Source organism: Verticillium dahliae, genomic scaffold (genome assembly GCF_000150675.1).
Source record: "Verticillium dahliae VdLs.17 supercont1.11 genomic scaffold, whole genome shotgun sequence".
NCBI classification, from domain to species: Eukaryota; Fungi; Ascomycota; class Sordariomycetes; order Glomerellales; family Plectosphaerellaceae; genus Verticillium; species Verticillium dahliae.
This window is the reverse complement of record NW_009276930.1, coordinates 7,788-21,154: the sequence shown is the minus strand read 5'-3', so window position 1 is coordinate 21,154 and position 13,367 is coordinate 7,788. Positions and strand designations below refer to the sequence as shown.

General features: G+C 54.8%; 5 protein-coding genes across 5 annotated transcripts in view; 2 read left to right on the top strand and 3 right to left on the bottom strand.

Annotated features, from left to right (window-relative positions):
* VDAG_05637 (MFS gliotoxin efflux transporter GliA) overlaps window positions 1-693 on the bottom strand; it is a gene marked incomplete at both ends in the record, with an annotated part of 1,809 nt that extends 1,116 nt beyond the window's left edge. The window contains 2 exons of the mRNA XM_009655034.1: window positions 13-426; window positions 563-693. Coding sequence (XP_009653329.1) covers window positions 13-426; window positions 563-693 — 545 coding nt within the window. The remainder of the gene's footprint in view (window positions 1-12; window positions 427-562) is intronic.
* A 3,022-nt stretch (window positions 694-3,715) lies between these two features.
* On the top strand, window positions 3,716-5,063 carry VDAG_05636 (uncharacterized protein; the record flags this gene model as incomplete). Its single annotated transcript, XM_009655033.1, has 2 exons — window positions 3,716-3,863; window positions 3,976-5,063. The coding sequence occupies 2 exons, from the start codon at window positions 3,716-3,718 to the stop codon at window positions 5,061-5,063; spliced, it is 1,236 nt and encodes a 411-aa protein (XP_009653328.1).
* A 708-nt stretch (window positions 5,064-5,771) lies between these two features.
* VDAG_05635 (peptidase S15) lies at window positions 5,772-6,946 on the bottom strand (the record flags this gene model as incomplete). Its single annotated transcript, XM_009655032.1, has 5 exons — window positions 5,772-6,176; window positions 6,240-6,360; window positions 6,422-6,561; window positions 6,612-6,776; window positions 6,842-6,946. 5 exons carry the CDS (start codon window positions 6,944-6,946, stop codon window positions 5,772-5,774), a joined length of 936 nt encoding a protein of 311 aa, XP_009653327.1.
* A 2,382-nt stretch (window positions 6,947-9,328) lies between these two features.
* VDAG_05634 (enoyl reductase) lies at window positions 9,329-10,505 on the bottom strand (the record flags this gene model as incomplete). Its single annotated transcript, XM_009655031.1, has 2 exons — window positions 9,329-9,868; window positions 10,005-10,505. The coding sequence occupies 2 exons, from the start codon at window positions 10,503-10,505 to the stop codon at window positions 9,329-9,331; spliced, it is 1,041 nt and encodes a 346-aa protein (XP_009653326.1).
* A 984-nt stretch (window positions 10,506-11,489) lies between these two features.
* VDAG_05633 (fatty acid synthase) lies at window positions 11,490-12,792 on the top strand (the record flags this gene model as incomplete). The annotated part of the gene is made up of 3 exons (XM_009655030.1): window positions 11,490-11,690; window positions 11,744-12,551; window positions 12,593-12,792. The coding sequence occupies 3 exons, from the start codon at window positions 11,490-11,492 to the stop codon at window positions 12,790-12,792; spliced, it is 1,209 nt and encodes a 402-aa protein (XP_009653325.1).
* Between the last annotated feature and the right edge of the window lie 575 nt (window positions 12,793-13,367).

The window sequence follows — 13,367 nt, the reverse complement described above, 5'->3', positions numbered from 1 at the left end:
ATGTAGAAACACCACCTCCACGACACCCTGTCGGTGAAGGCGCCACCGAGCAACGGGCCGATGGCGCCGGCAACGGCGTAGACCATGCCGAGGACGCCCATCATCATGGGCCGCTTGGCGGGCCGGACGGTCAGCGACACAATGCTGTAGCCGCCCACGGCGAGGGCGCCGCCGCCCAGGCCGGCGATGGCGCGGCCGACGACCAGGGTCTTAGAGTTCGGGGCCACGCCGCAAAGCAGGCTGCCGACCTCGAAGACGACCATCGAGGCCAGGAAGGTCCGCTTGATGTCGTAGGACTTGTACAGCTTGACGCCGGAAGACTGGGCGGCGCCGTAGGTCATGAAAGTAGGCGGCTGCGTACCACGACACGTCGCTGAGGCCCTTGAACTCGTCCGTGATCCTTGGGATGGCCGTACCGACGATGGTCTGGGTTAGGGTTAGTGTTCGTGCCGCGACTGGAAGGGGGGGGGGGGGGGGGGGACGTGCCTGGTCTAGTGCAATCAGGAAGATGACGATCAAGGCGGCGCTGGACAGGAGCACCATCTTCAGACCAGACGGGTACTGGTCGTCGTCTGTGGCCTGCGAGGGCTCGTCATTGGCCTTGACTCTGGCATCGGCAACGTCCGTACTGGAGGCTTGGGTTGAGTCCGTATCCACGTTCGCCGGCGTGGGCTTCTTCTCCTGCGAGTCCATCGTGACGTAAGCTCAAAGCTGTGATCTGGGCCTCAAAAAAGAGCTGGCGAGGGAGAAGGGCCGATAGGTTGTAAATACGGGGGCGAGAGAAGCGCCTGTCAGCTCTAGATATGGCTAGATATGGCCATGATGGGTGCCGGGGCAGCTTCTGTTTGTCCATTTTATGATAACATGACGACCAGTGGTCGGGATTCCGACTCGGAAATTCATTGAATGATATATCAGCCAGCCAGTGTCTCGGCTGAATCACCGTCCGTCACTCGGCAGCGATCGTCCTACCGCCAGAAACAAACGCCCATAGCAAAGATCAGTGGGAGCCGAGCAGGCAGGAAGTGGTGGATTTCTTCCACCGAGTTTGGCGCACAAAGGAATCCAGACGTGCTGGGAGAATCGGATTTTGATGCGGTGCAACTTCAGGCCTTCGTCGGGAGATTATTATGCCGAGCGACCATCTCGCCAGGGTCTGGACATCCGGCCATGTTCGGGATGACCATTATGCCGACAGGTCAGATCTTGGCTCAACATGCCAGAGCCGCAACCCACCCACCATCGGGCTGCTGCCGCCCTCGGGTTGCCGCCGCCCTGCAGCCGCCCTGCAAGCCACTTGGGGGCGCCTTTCGTCGCCTGCTCTCGTTTGTTCGAAGGACTTTCTCGACGCGTCGGCAGCCCCGGTCAACGGCTCTTGAGGAGAGCCCCCCAAAAGTTGGTCGGCGCTGGAAAGTGTGGTGAGCGGCGTTCTTGGAGAGCGAGTCCGCGGCGGTTAACACGAGCTCCGTCGGTGTTGGGGCTTGGGCAACAATAAGACAATAGGAGACTATAGCTCACCTGGCCATTGGGTGCAGTCATGAATTGAAGTTCTATTGGCCACAGATGCAATGCTCGAATGATGTCTGACCCACAATTGTTGGTGCAGTGAATGTCAAGAGATTGTTGTAATCGATTCTGAATCGATCCGGACCGGCCGGAGTGTGCTGCCGATACGAGGCCTCTCCTCTCTATGGAGGCAAAGGTCCGTCCGCCTGGCTGCCAACCAACAACACTACACTTTCTTTCCGCGTAACGTATATATACCTACCCCTTACCTCCAGGTCCCCGGTCAGAGTGGCACAGCCCCCCACACGGCGTTCGCTCTATGCCTGCCTGCCTGCCCGCCTACCGCTTCGTTCCGGCACCTCCAAGCTTCCCGCTCAATCCTCCCGCTCCCATCCCTGTCAACCGGTGTGGAGCGAGGGTTCTGGCGGTGATGGTCATTGATAGGTGTTTAGGTTGAGCTTGTGTGGCCTACATGTACATTGTCGTACGGCGCTGACTCCCTGGATAAGCTAAATGCTGACGGCGCCCGCCCAGGGACGATGAAGCACCTCCCTTACTAATCTACTAGCCTAGTGGCCGCTCTGCAAACCCCTAGCTAGCTCCGATCACAGAGCGCCCTTCGCGTTAGCCGAAAGTCTCCCGCCTGCGCTGACATGGTTGGGGGCATAAGTTTCGATACCCTCCGAGGTACCGAGTACCCCTACCTGTGGGGGGACGCTTAGACGGTACAAGGAGTAACGTTCCTTTGGTTGCACAAAATTATACCACCTTGATAAGGCTGGTCTACGAGCTAATGAGATATAGATAATAGACTAGGGCAAATAATAGGGAAATCATTAGATAATAGACCCCCTACTTTAAGTTACTTATAATAGAGCTACTTGAGTTTATTTATAATTATTATATTTACTAAAGATAAAGAGATAATATTGAATAAGTTTAAGATAAAGTTAATAGGACTAAGAATAGCTTAATATTTTAAATAAAGCTTCTCTTTACTTAAGGGAAAGCTCTATACTTTATATTAAAAGGTCTCTAGTAAAAACCTTAACTTAAAACTAATTATTTAGAATATAAAACTTGTAAATAAAAAGTAAATACTTATAGAAATATATACTTAACTTACTAAATAATAATTTCAATTTATTTAGAGTTATAATCATAATAGTAAAATATTATCGACTATTAAGATAATATCTTATTAACTTGAAACTATAAGTATATTAGTTTTTCTATATTAAATAAGTTTTTATATTTAAATAATAACTTAATAGATTAATAAAGAGTATTTAAATAAAAGCTAAAATCTCTCTATATATATAAGATAGATATAATAAATTAATAGAATTAATTATATAGGGCTTAATAAAATTAAGTAACTTAAAAGTATAAGAGATAATAATAATTATATACTTGCTATAGCTAATCTTAGTAGTAGAGCTAAATTTATAGCTTTACCCTTATCTAGTATACCTTTACCCCTACTAGGCAGAGCAAATATCTAACCATGGCCTAGCAAATAGTCGTCCTCTCCTTCGGACAAGCGAACGCCTTGGCTCTTGGCCTTGAGCACGCCACGCTTGGCACATGATCAAGCTATCTGTCCTTTACTGTCCTTCCAAGTATCAGGTTGCTGATTTAAACCTTGTATTCCTGCCTTGTCGCATGAACAGCCTCCCGGTCTCCCCCGTCAGACGTACGATCCGTGGTTCTCTTGTAATTCGCCAACATCCCTGCTAGCCCCCCCACATCGCTTCATTATACTGTCTTCGGCTTGCCCAGTATGCAAGACTTACAGGATCTTGGGGGGCAGCTTGGGGTCGTGGGGTGCTGGGACTATACGCAAGAGTACCTCGTCACTGACGATGCGCCGGTTTCGCTTCAGGCTGAATCCTTTCATGGCGGATAGGGCTCCCCGAGGTCACCATTGGGCTGTGCCGCGTCAAAGCCTGGACTCAGCTCAGATTCTTTCTTCAACGTTCTCTCAAGAACAAACAAAGACAACACACATGTCAGCTGATCGGTCGTTGGCCAGTGAAAGGCCAGAAGGGAGGCCTTGGCAGTCGGTGCGGGAACAAGGTATTTATTGGTTGCCTGCCTGCCGTTCATACATTCCTTTTTGTTTCTTTAACATCCCATCCGTAGTTCCACCTGCGTCTCCGAGCGCTCGGTGTTGTTTGAGAAGTCAGGTGTATTTATCCGATCCGCAATGTCCCACCGCCATTCATGCGAGCGCTGTCGGCAGCAGAAGGTCCGCTGTCTTCGAGATTCGCAGATTGTGCAGAAGCCGTCACCTGGCCAGTCCATACCCAAGTGTTCGAGATGCGCAAAGGCAGGCACCGCCTGCGTCTATAGCTGTACGGCCGACTACATTTCATAAGTCAATGTTCCCTCCCTCCCAGCACCTCAACTACCTACCTGACCTGCCCTGCCCTGCTGTCACTCACAAGGCTAACATGTTTTTTACAGTGAGGCTGAGTACGCGACGTCCCGGGTCGAGCACCGGCGGCAATATATCAGCCGTCAGCCAAAGCATGCCGTCTGGGGTCGAAAAGTATCCCACTCCCTTTGATTCGGTGGAGGAAGACGACAGTTCCTTCCAGCTCGACTTCGACGGCTTCAGCTGGTGCCAGCTCAACACGGCCCCTACCGCGCAATTGGACATGAGACGCCAGCCGCGGAGCGCCATGAACCACGTCGGCCTTGACCTGGACATGAACCACGGCACCGTGGCCGAAAGGACTGGGGCTCCGGGAGACGGGCAGTGGTACGGCGGCGCCCCTTCGCCACCGTCGTTGTCGCCCAAGCCCGAAGCCGGCGACGAGGACATGCCCGCCGCCGACTCTTGGCAAGCGCTCACGTCGCAGGTCACGGCCGTCAGCGCCCAGGCCGCCTCGGCCACGCGCCTCCTACTCCGCCCCGGCAGCGCCCCGCCGACCGTGTCGTCGGCGCACGTCAACGAGGCGTTCGAAGGCACCAAGACGTTGGTGCGCATCATGAACAGCATCGCGGCCATGGCCTCGCCCGATGACAGCGGGGACGACGAGCCGTCGGCGGCACGCGGCGACAGCGGCAGCAGGGCCGCCGACACCGGAGGGCTGGTCCTGACGACGCTCGCCTGTCACCAGCACCTCCTGGCCTTCTTCAGGGCCATATGCGACTCCATAAAGTGGTGCGTCGAGTCGGTGGCGGACGAGAAACGTCCCCCGGGCGGCGGCTCCTCTCTCCACAGCGACGGGGCCCCGTCCACCGCGCAGTTCACCATGGTCCTGCAGCTGCTGATGCACCTGATCAACCGCCTGGACCGTTGTCTCTTCCCGGGCAGGCCGCCGAGCCCGGTATCGTCGGCGTCGACCAGTGCGTACGGCGGGGCCGGCGGCGATGGCGGCCTCGACCTGGTCCTCACCGGGCAGGAGGCGGAGGACGTTACGCCCGACACGACGGGCATTCCAGGCCTGGCGCATGCGCTCGTGCGAGCAATACCAGACGATCATCTCAGGCTGCGGCGGACCATCCTTCAGCTGCAGGCTCGGATGGAGAGGCTGGAGGCGTTTTAGTGTCAGCCCGCCCGGAATATGGTGGTGCAACTAGGGGAACAATCACTGGGAATAGAGTATTGGTTTTGGTCTGGAGTTGGGGGTCTTTGCTGAGTTTTCCAGTTCGGTCAACCCGTTTGTTGTCTCATAGACATACACTAAACAGTGACATGAAGTAAAATATAAACTACACTCCGACGTAAACGAAACCGAGTCATAGAAGAAACAGGTATGAACTAATGTTGGAGCGATGTTTAGAATGGAGTGAAGAGGTCTTTTGCACATAGTCTGCAGGTGATAGAATGTAGGTAGGGGGTCGGAATATATTCAAGCTTTGGCCCTCTGTAGCGTGAAGGGCCTTCCGTAGCCCTTCTTGTAGCCTTTAGCCCCTGACCGACCTCCTGCTTGGCGGCTCCTCAGGGTCGCCTGACAGCTAAGCCCGGCAATACAGTGAAGAGGTTGAACATGCGGCTGAGGTAAAGACTGCAGAGAGGTCAGTTCAGGGCATACGATGGTGAATTCTAGTCGCAGCTTACGCACCTCGTGGGGAGTGATTCTCATAAAGGCCAGACTCAGATGCAGAATGGGGTGTTGGACCAGGTAACACTGTAGGGAAGTAAGACCAAAGCGAACAACATCGCAGCTCTTGTTGATATTGATGCTACCATCTATACGTATGCAATCTACCAATCCTCCAGACCCGAAATGGAAGGCTTGCCGTTCTCGGCCCTAGAACTTCAACGCATCCTTCAGGAACTCCAGCTGCTTGTTCAGGACGGAGTCGACGTCGCCAAAGGCCCAGTCAAGGTGGCCCTTGCCGTGGAGCAAGTGGAAGGTCTTGGGCTCCCCCATCCTGGCGAAGGCGGCCATCTGCTCCTCGGCGGGGCACTCGATGTCGTTCTCGGGCGTCACCATCATGGCGGGCGTCGGGCTGACGTAGCCGATGAGCGTCATGATGTCCCACGAGTACGAGTTGTAGTACGTCTGCACCGTCACCCGGTTCTCCACGGGGATCTTGAGGCGCTCTAGCGTGGGCATGAAGTCCGGGCCCAGTTTCGGTCCTAGTGGGACACTGCCGTCTTCGTTCACGTACGGCAGGTAGATTGGCTCTGCGCGGGAGGTAGCTAAGATCAGCTGATGGCATCTCAGGGGGTGGGGGGTGTGTTTTTGGCGTTGCGGGGAACCGGTATTACGTACCCTGCCCGGTAAGGCGGCCGGCGCGTCCTGCATGGCCAGCTCCAGCACGGCCCGTCGCCGCTCAGGGAATCCGTGGAGGTCGATTACGGGCGCCACGGCAACGACGGCGTGGACGCGCGGGCTGCGGAAGGTCTCGGTAAGCAGGGAGCTGAGCCGTAACATAGACTGGGGAGGGCACGCACTCCAGAGCTGTCGCCGCGAGGGACATGTTCCCATCGAAACAGAGACCCCAGAGCGCAATCTTCTCGGGGTCTACCAGCTCGTGGCCGGAAAGGTAGGTCACGGCGTCGTGGAGGTCCTCGACGCGCTTGCGAGGGTTCATCTGGCAGGGGAGGAGAGACAGGTCAGACATGTCTACAAGTCATGACACACAAGCGCGGTCCAGAGGGTTGTAATGGCGTGCTTGACTCTCACCTCATGTCTGGGCTCGCCATCGCTCAAGCCAATGGTCCGGGTGTCGTATACGAGCGCCGTGATGTCGTGCTTCTGATACCACTGGGCGATGTCGGGCACGAAGGCCTCTTTGGGCATGTTAAACTAACACGGCCGAGTTTTAGCGCCAGCTCCTTTTCTTTCCCCCCGTCTCTGGTTGGGTCCCATACGCCTGGAGAAACAATGATGCCCGGCCCACGCTTCGAGGCCGGGTAGAGCCAGCCACGCAGGGTCAGGCCATCAAGGGTTGGGAAGCTGACGTCGAGGCGGGACATGGCGGCGGATTCAGGCACGCAAAAGGGGCTGCTGGTGTGGTGGGGTTTGAAAGTACCGTCTTTGCTATGACTACAAGCCAAAACAAGAGGTATTTAACATCCAGGCTTCATGCTTACGGAACGCTGAGATGGCGACACGAAACAAACCTTTCCTCGCCATCCATCCTCGGAACATCGCTATCGGCCAGGTCTGGGCTGCGGGCCTCCGATGGGGCACGGGTTGTGTTCACAGCCGAGGCCGTCCCGGGGGCCGTCTGACGAGGGGCACCCGGACATCGGAAAGGTCGGGGATGTCGGATAAGCCGGCATCTCGGGTGCCAATTCCTCCCCGGCTTACACTACAACTCCTTACAAGGTGTGTTGCTTTGGCTGACGGAAAGGGACTCTCCCAGCTGAGGCCGGTCACTCGCGGCATTCTCATCTGCATCCGAATCATTCGCATCATTTTGCCTGGCTGTTCCATTGAGAGTTCTAGATAAAGGAAGCCTCTTATAGCCTTATATTAGTCACTTATTATAAGGCTGCGACTATACATATCTATTATAAGTATAAAGTATAGTTCTATTAGCTAAAATTGATTAATTAACTAATTAAATTACTCTACTATAAAAGCTTAATTAGCTATATTATAAGAATAAATTTATTTAAGTTAATAAGCTTAGAATAATAGATTATTTTAACTATAAGATTAGAAGGAAAGTGAGCTAATTAATAAAAAGTATAGAGAAAGAATATAGTTTTTAAATTTCTGAACTATATATAAATAGTTATAGTAAAGCTTTGAGATATATTTCTTTTAAATAAGAATAAATATAATTTTATTAAATTATATAATTTATTATTAATATTGTTATTTTAAGGGTTATATTAAACTAATAGTAGAGGATACCTAACGGTAGTAATTACTAATATAGTAATTGCTATAGGATTACTATAGCTAGGATTCATATCTCCTACGAGTATATAGATTATAGCTTACGTAGTTAGTAAATTAGATAGGTATATCTAACTTATATAGATAGTAGTAACTTAGAGATAGAATAAACTATTAACTATATTATAACCCTTCTATTATATACCCTACCTATTTAGAGCTTATAAATATAGCTAAAGTACTAGATTAGGGCTTATATAAATAGTAAAGCCCTCTTAATATATTTATTAAGAGGGCTTCACTCCTTATATATATCCTAATCTAGTCCTTCTACTATGCTTACGAGCTATAGATAGGCAGGGTATATAATATAAGGCTTATAATAGTTAATTCTTAATTATTTAATACTATCTCTAAATTACCGCTACCTATATAGGTTAGATATACTAATCTACTTCACCGATTACGTAAGCTATAGTTTATATACTCCTAAGAGCTATAGATCCTAGATATAATTACCTTAATTATAGGATTCCCTAATATTAGTTTAATATTAGCTCTTCTTTTCTTTATAGATAGAATAGCTATTAGAACTAGTATAAAGAGCTATCGCTAGGGTTAATAGCTACTCTAATACGCTTATAATTCTCTAGTCTCTAGCATATTAGATCTACTCTTCTAGCTTTAAAGTAAATAACTTAATAATAGGAAATAATAGGAAATAATAGTAAGAAATAAGGAAAACGTATCTTAAACCTATTATTCCTAAAAGTATTAGGCCTCTAATTTTTAGCGCCTTAAAATAATAGAATTACCTATAAATAGCTCTTTAAGGAAACAAATTAAATTATAATTTTCCTAAACTAATATTAAGCAATCCTATAGTTAGGATAGTAATAAATAGAATATCTAGGATCTATAGGTCTTAGGAGTATATAAGCTATAACTTATATAATTAGTTAAATAGATAGGTATATCTAACCTATATAAGTAATAGTAATTTAGAGATAGTATTAGAGAATAAAGAATTAACTATCATAAGCCTTATATTAGATACCCTACCTATTCAGAGCTCGCAAGTATAGCGGAAGTACTAGACGAGGGTTTATATAAGCAGTAAAGCCCTCTTAATATAATAAGAACTTTCTTTTATTAATTAATATTTCAATATCTAAGAATTTTATAAATTAATTAAATAAAGTATATCAAATCTCTTTAATAAACTAATCAATTAAGTAAACCCTTAGAATTAATATAGTTATTTAGTTCATAGCGCTATGTATCGTTTCTCAGCATGAGAATGCTTGCTATTCCAGGGCTGCTTGATGGACCACCTCGGAGCCTACAACGAGCTGCGTGAACAATTCATGTGCAAGGTAGAGCGGGAGCCCCAAGGCTGGACTGGACGCAATTCGGTGATTGGAATCCTCATGGCGAGCGGAATATCACATGTTGAAGAGCTAGCCATACTATCTGCATCTTTCCTGCCCCGCTCGCCCCTCGACACGCTACGCCGCAACCTCGAGCGGGACGACGAGCTTCTTGCCCCTGATGATGCCGGCGCGCAGGTCCTGCAGGCCGGGACCGACGCTCTCCAGGCCCGGGTGGCGGATCTCCAGGGGATGGTTCCAGATGTCGCCGTCGCGCAGCCAGCGCTCGGCGAGCCTGAAGAGGCGGCCGGCGAACAGGCGGTGCTCGGGGGCGGCGGGGCGGCCGTAGACGCCGTCGAGGGTGCAGGGATCGCCCAGCAGCGTGTTGGCCATGACCCAGTCGGCGCGGACGTCGCGGCGCGTGTACTTGACCGTGTTGGTTGTGGGCTCGAGGGCGACGTAGGCGCCGCCCGTGGGGCGCCGATGGCCTCGTAGCACATGGCCATGGTGGCGGCGTCGGTGACGCAGTCGAGCACGTGGGCCAGCGTGTTGTCGGTGTGCAGCCGGATGTCGGCGCCACAGGTGGGCGAGTGGTAGTCGAAGCAGGCCGAGGCGCCGAAGGACTCGCACAGGGCGTTGTTGGCGGGCGAGCAGGTGACGATGGGGTTGAATCCGGCGCTGGGCAAGACGTCAGCATGTGGTCTGCATTTCGGCTGGGAGGTGACTCTGCATTTCCGGGAGGGAGTGGAGAGGGGGCGCACAGTTTCAGGAGCCGCGTGGCCATGGTGCCAGAGGCCGAAGCGCCTCCGGCGACCAGCACGGTGGCAGCCGGCACGGCCGCAGCCGGCACGGCCGCAGCCGGCACGGCTTCATCCTGGTGGCCGTTGACCTGGCCAAGGTCCGGGCCTCGGAGCAGCGGCAGGTTGAGGCCGGGCTCCTGGAACAGCGCCAGGCCGGCGATGCCGACGGCCAAGCCCAGCGAGCAGGCCTGGGTGTAGGGCATGGCGTCGGGCACGTGGCAGCTCAGGTCCTCGACGGCCAGGGCGTACTCGGCGAAGCCGCCGTGGGTGTTGATGGTGAGGACGCGGTCGCCGGGCCGGAAGCGCGTGACGGCGGGGCCGACGGCGACGACGACGCCGGCAAAGTCGCAGCCGCCGACGTAGGCGCCGGGCGCGCCGACACGGTACTCGACGATCTTGGCGTCGTAGGGGTTCAGCGACACGGCGTGCACGCGCACCAGCATGGTGCCCGGCTGCGGCGCCGGCTGCGGGACGTCGCTGGCGAGGCGGTAGCCGCCCGACGGGCTGCTGACCATGGCTCTCATGGTATCGGTATGCTGTTTGGGATAGGGCGGAAGACTTGAGATATGGCGGAAGACTTGTCGAGTTGAAGTGCTTGGGATGCGTGACGGGAAAAACGACAGCGCCCATGAGCTGAACCTCATGTCAGGTTCCAGCATTGGTCTAGGACAGCATCCGGGTTGGTGATGCAGTATAAGGATATTGGCCTCTGCTCGGATCCGCTTGGGCTTGGGCGTTGGTCCAGGTCGGTGATCGGACGCTGGCGTCTGCGATCCTTGCGATGTCACTCGGAGCCAGTCGGAGGGACGCCGAGGTGGTAAGCGGTAAGCTGGAGGTGAGCCGGGGTGGAGGGGTCAGCCGGAGGGTCAGCCGAGGGTCAGCCGAGGGTCAGCCGGAGGGTCAGCCGGAGGGTCAGCCGGAGGGGCTAGCCGGAGGGGTCAGCCGGGGTGGAGGGTCAGCCGGAGGTGGAAGCTCGGAGGTAGTAAGCGGTAAGGCCGAGAGGTCCGGAGATGGAAAGCCGGAGAGGTAAGCGGAGAGGTAAGCGGAGAGGTAAGCGGAGAGGTAAGCCGGAGAGTCGGAGAGGTAAGCCGGAGAGCCGGAGAGCCGGAGGCGTCGATGCCTCCTGTGGATTCCATCTTGATAGGAGAAAAAAAAAAGAGAAAAAAAAGAGAAAAAAAAAGAGAAAAAAGACACAAAATCCCATGCATAATCTTTCAATTAACAAGCACTCTCAGGAGGGACTACACAAAGACCGTCAACATACGTATCGTCCGCCTGCAGCTAACTAGTCGACACTGCACAAAGACACTGAGAAAGACAGTCAACATATTGTTCCGCCTGCAGCAAATAGACACTGCACAGACAGTCAACATATCGTCCGCCTGCAGCTAAATAGACACTGACAGACAGTCAACAGCAAGGTATCACCGCAGCTCATAGACACGCACAGACAGTCAACAGAAGGTATCTCCGCAGCTCCTACACTTCTCGAGCCTAAGATGGGCAGCCAAAGTTACGAACCGACCTACGCCGGGGAGCCCATCGCCATCGTCGGCAGCAGCTGCCGGTTCCCGGGCGATGCGTCGTCGCCGGCCAAGCTCTGGGAGCTGCTCCAGACGCCGCGCGACGTCGTGTCGGAGGTGCCGGCCAGCCGGTTCAACACGACGGGCCTGTACCACGCCGACAGCCAGCACCACGGGGTGAGCCGAGGCCGCGCGACCCTGATCTGACGGGCAAGACGCTGACGACGCAGAGCACCAACGTGCGGCACGCGTACCTCCTGGGCGAGGACCCGCGCGTCTTCGACCGCGACTTCTTCGGCATCAGCCCCAAGGAGGCCGAGTCGATGGACCCGCAGCAGCGCATGCTGCTCGAGACGGTGTACGAGGGCATCGAGTCGGCGGGCTACTCGGTGCAGCAGCTGCGGGGGTCGTCGACGGCCGTCTTTGTCGGCGTCATGTTCCTCGACTACCAGGCCGTGTCGGTGCGCGGGCTCGAGAGCCTGCCGCAGTACCACGCCACGGGCGTGGCCATGTCCATCCTGGCGAACCGGCTGTCGTACTTTTACGACTGGCGCGGGCCGTCGGTGGCCGTCGACACGGCGTGCTCGTCGAGCCTCGTGGCCCTGCACCAGGCCGTGCAGACGCTGCGCGCCGGCGACGCCGACATGGCCGTCGCCGCCGGGTCGAACCTGATCCTGGGGGCCGAGCCGTTTGTGTCCGAGTCGAGTGTACGTCTGTCTGTCTCGTGTCTCGTCTGTCTCTGTCTCGTCTCTTGTCTGTCTCTGTCTCTGTCTCGTCTCTGTCTCGTCTCTTGTCTCTATCTCGTCTGTCTCGTCTGTCTCGTCTGTCTCGTCCGGTATCTGATCCATCTACCGCAGCTCAACATGCTGTCGCCCCACGGCCGCTCCTACATGTGGGACGAGGCCGCCGACGGCTACACGCGCGGCGAGGGCTTCTCGGCCGTCATCCTCAAGACGCTGCGCCGCGCCCTCGCCGACGGCGACCACATTGAGTGCGTCATCCGCGAGACGGGCGTCAACCAGGACGGCCGCACCCCAGGTTCGTCTCCTCCTCATGTCCTGACGGCAGTCGGCCGTCAGCCGTCTGCCAGCACGCTGACCGCGCAGGCATCACCATGCCGAGCGCCACGGCCCAGGCGGCGCTCATCCGGGCCACGTATGCGCGGGCCGGCCTCGACCCGCGGCGCGCGCGCGACCGGCCGCAGTACTTTGAAGCCCACGGCACCGGCACGCAGGCGGGCGACCGTGAGTGCTCCCTGGCCTCCTGGCCGGCCTCCTGACAGGTCGACAAGGCGACAAGGCCTGACAGGTCGACAAGGCCAGAAGCGAGAAGCTGACCGTGCACAGCCAGAGAGGCCGAGGCCATCGCGAGCGTCTTCTTCCCCCCCGGAGGCCACGACGGCGAGCTCGTCGTCGGCTCCATCAAGACCATCATCGGCCACCTCGAGGGCAGCGCAGGCCTCGCCGGCGTGCTCAAGGCGTCGCTGGCCCTCCAGAACGCCCAGATCCCGGCCAACCTGCACTTCAAGACGCTGAACCCCAAGATCCGCCCCTTCTACGCCCACCTGCGCGTGCCCACCGAGACGCAGCCCTGGCCGGCGCTCCCAGACGGGGGCCCGCGCCGCGCCAGCGTCAACAGCTTTGGCTTTGGCGGCACCAACGCGCACGCCATTCTCGAGAGCTGGCACGACCACGAGACGGCTGACGCGGCCCCCGGCGCGGCCCCCGGCGGCCGCCTCTTCGTGTTATCAGCCAACTCGGCGCAGTCTCTGGCCGCCCGCGCCGCCCACCTCGGCCGCTACCTCGAGGCGCCCCCCGGAGACGGAAAATCGACCGCCTCGCGCGTATCTCTGTT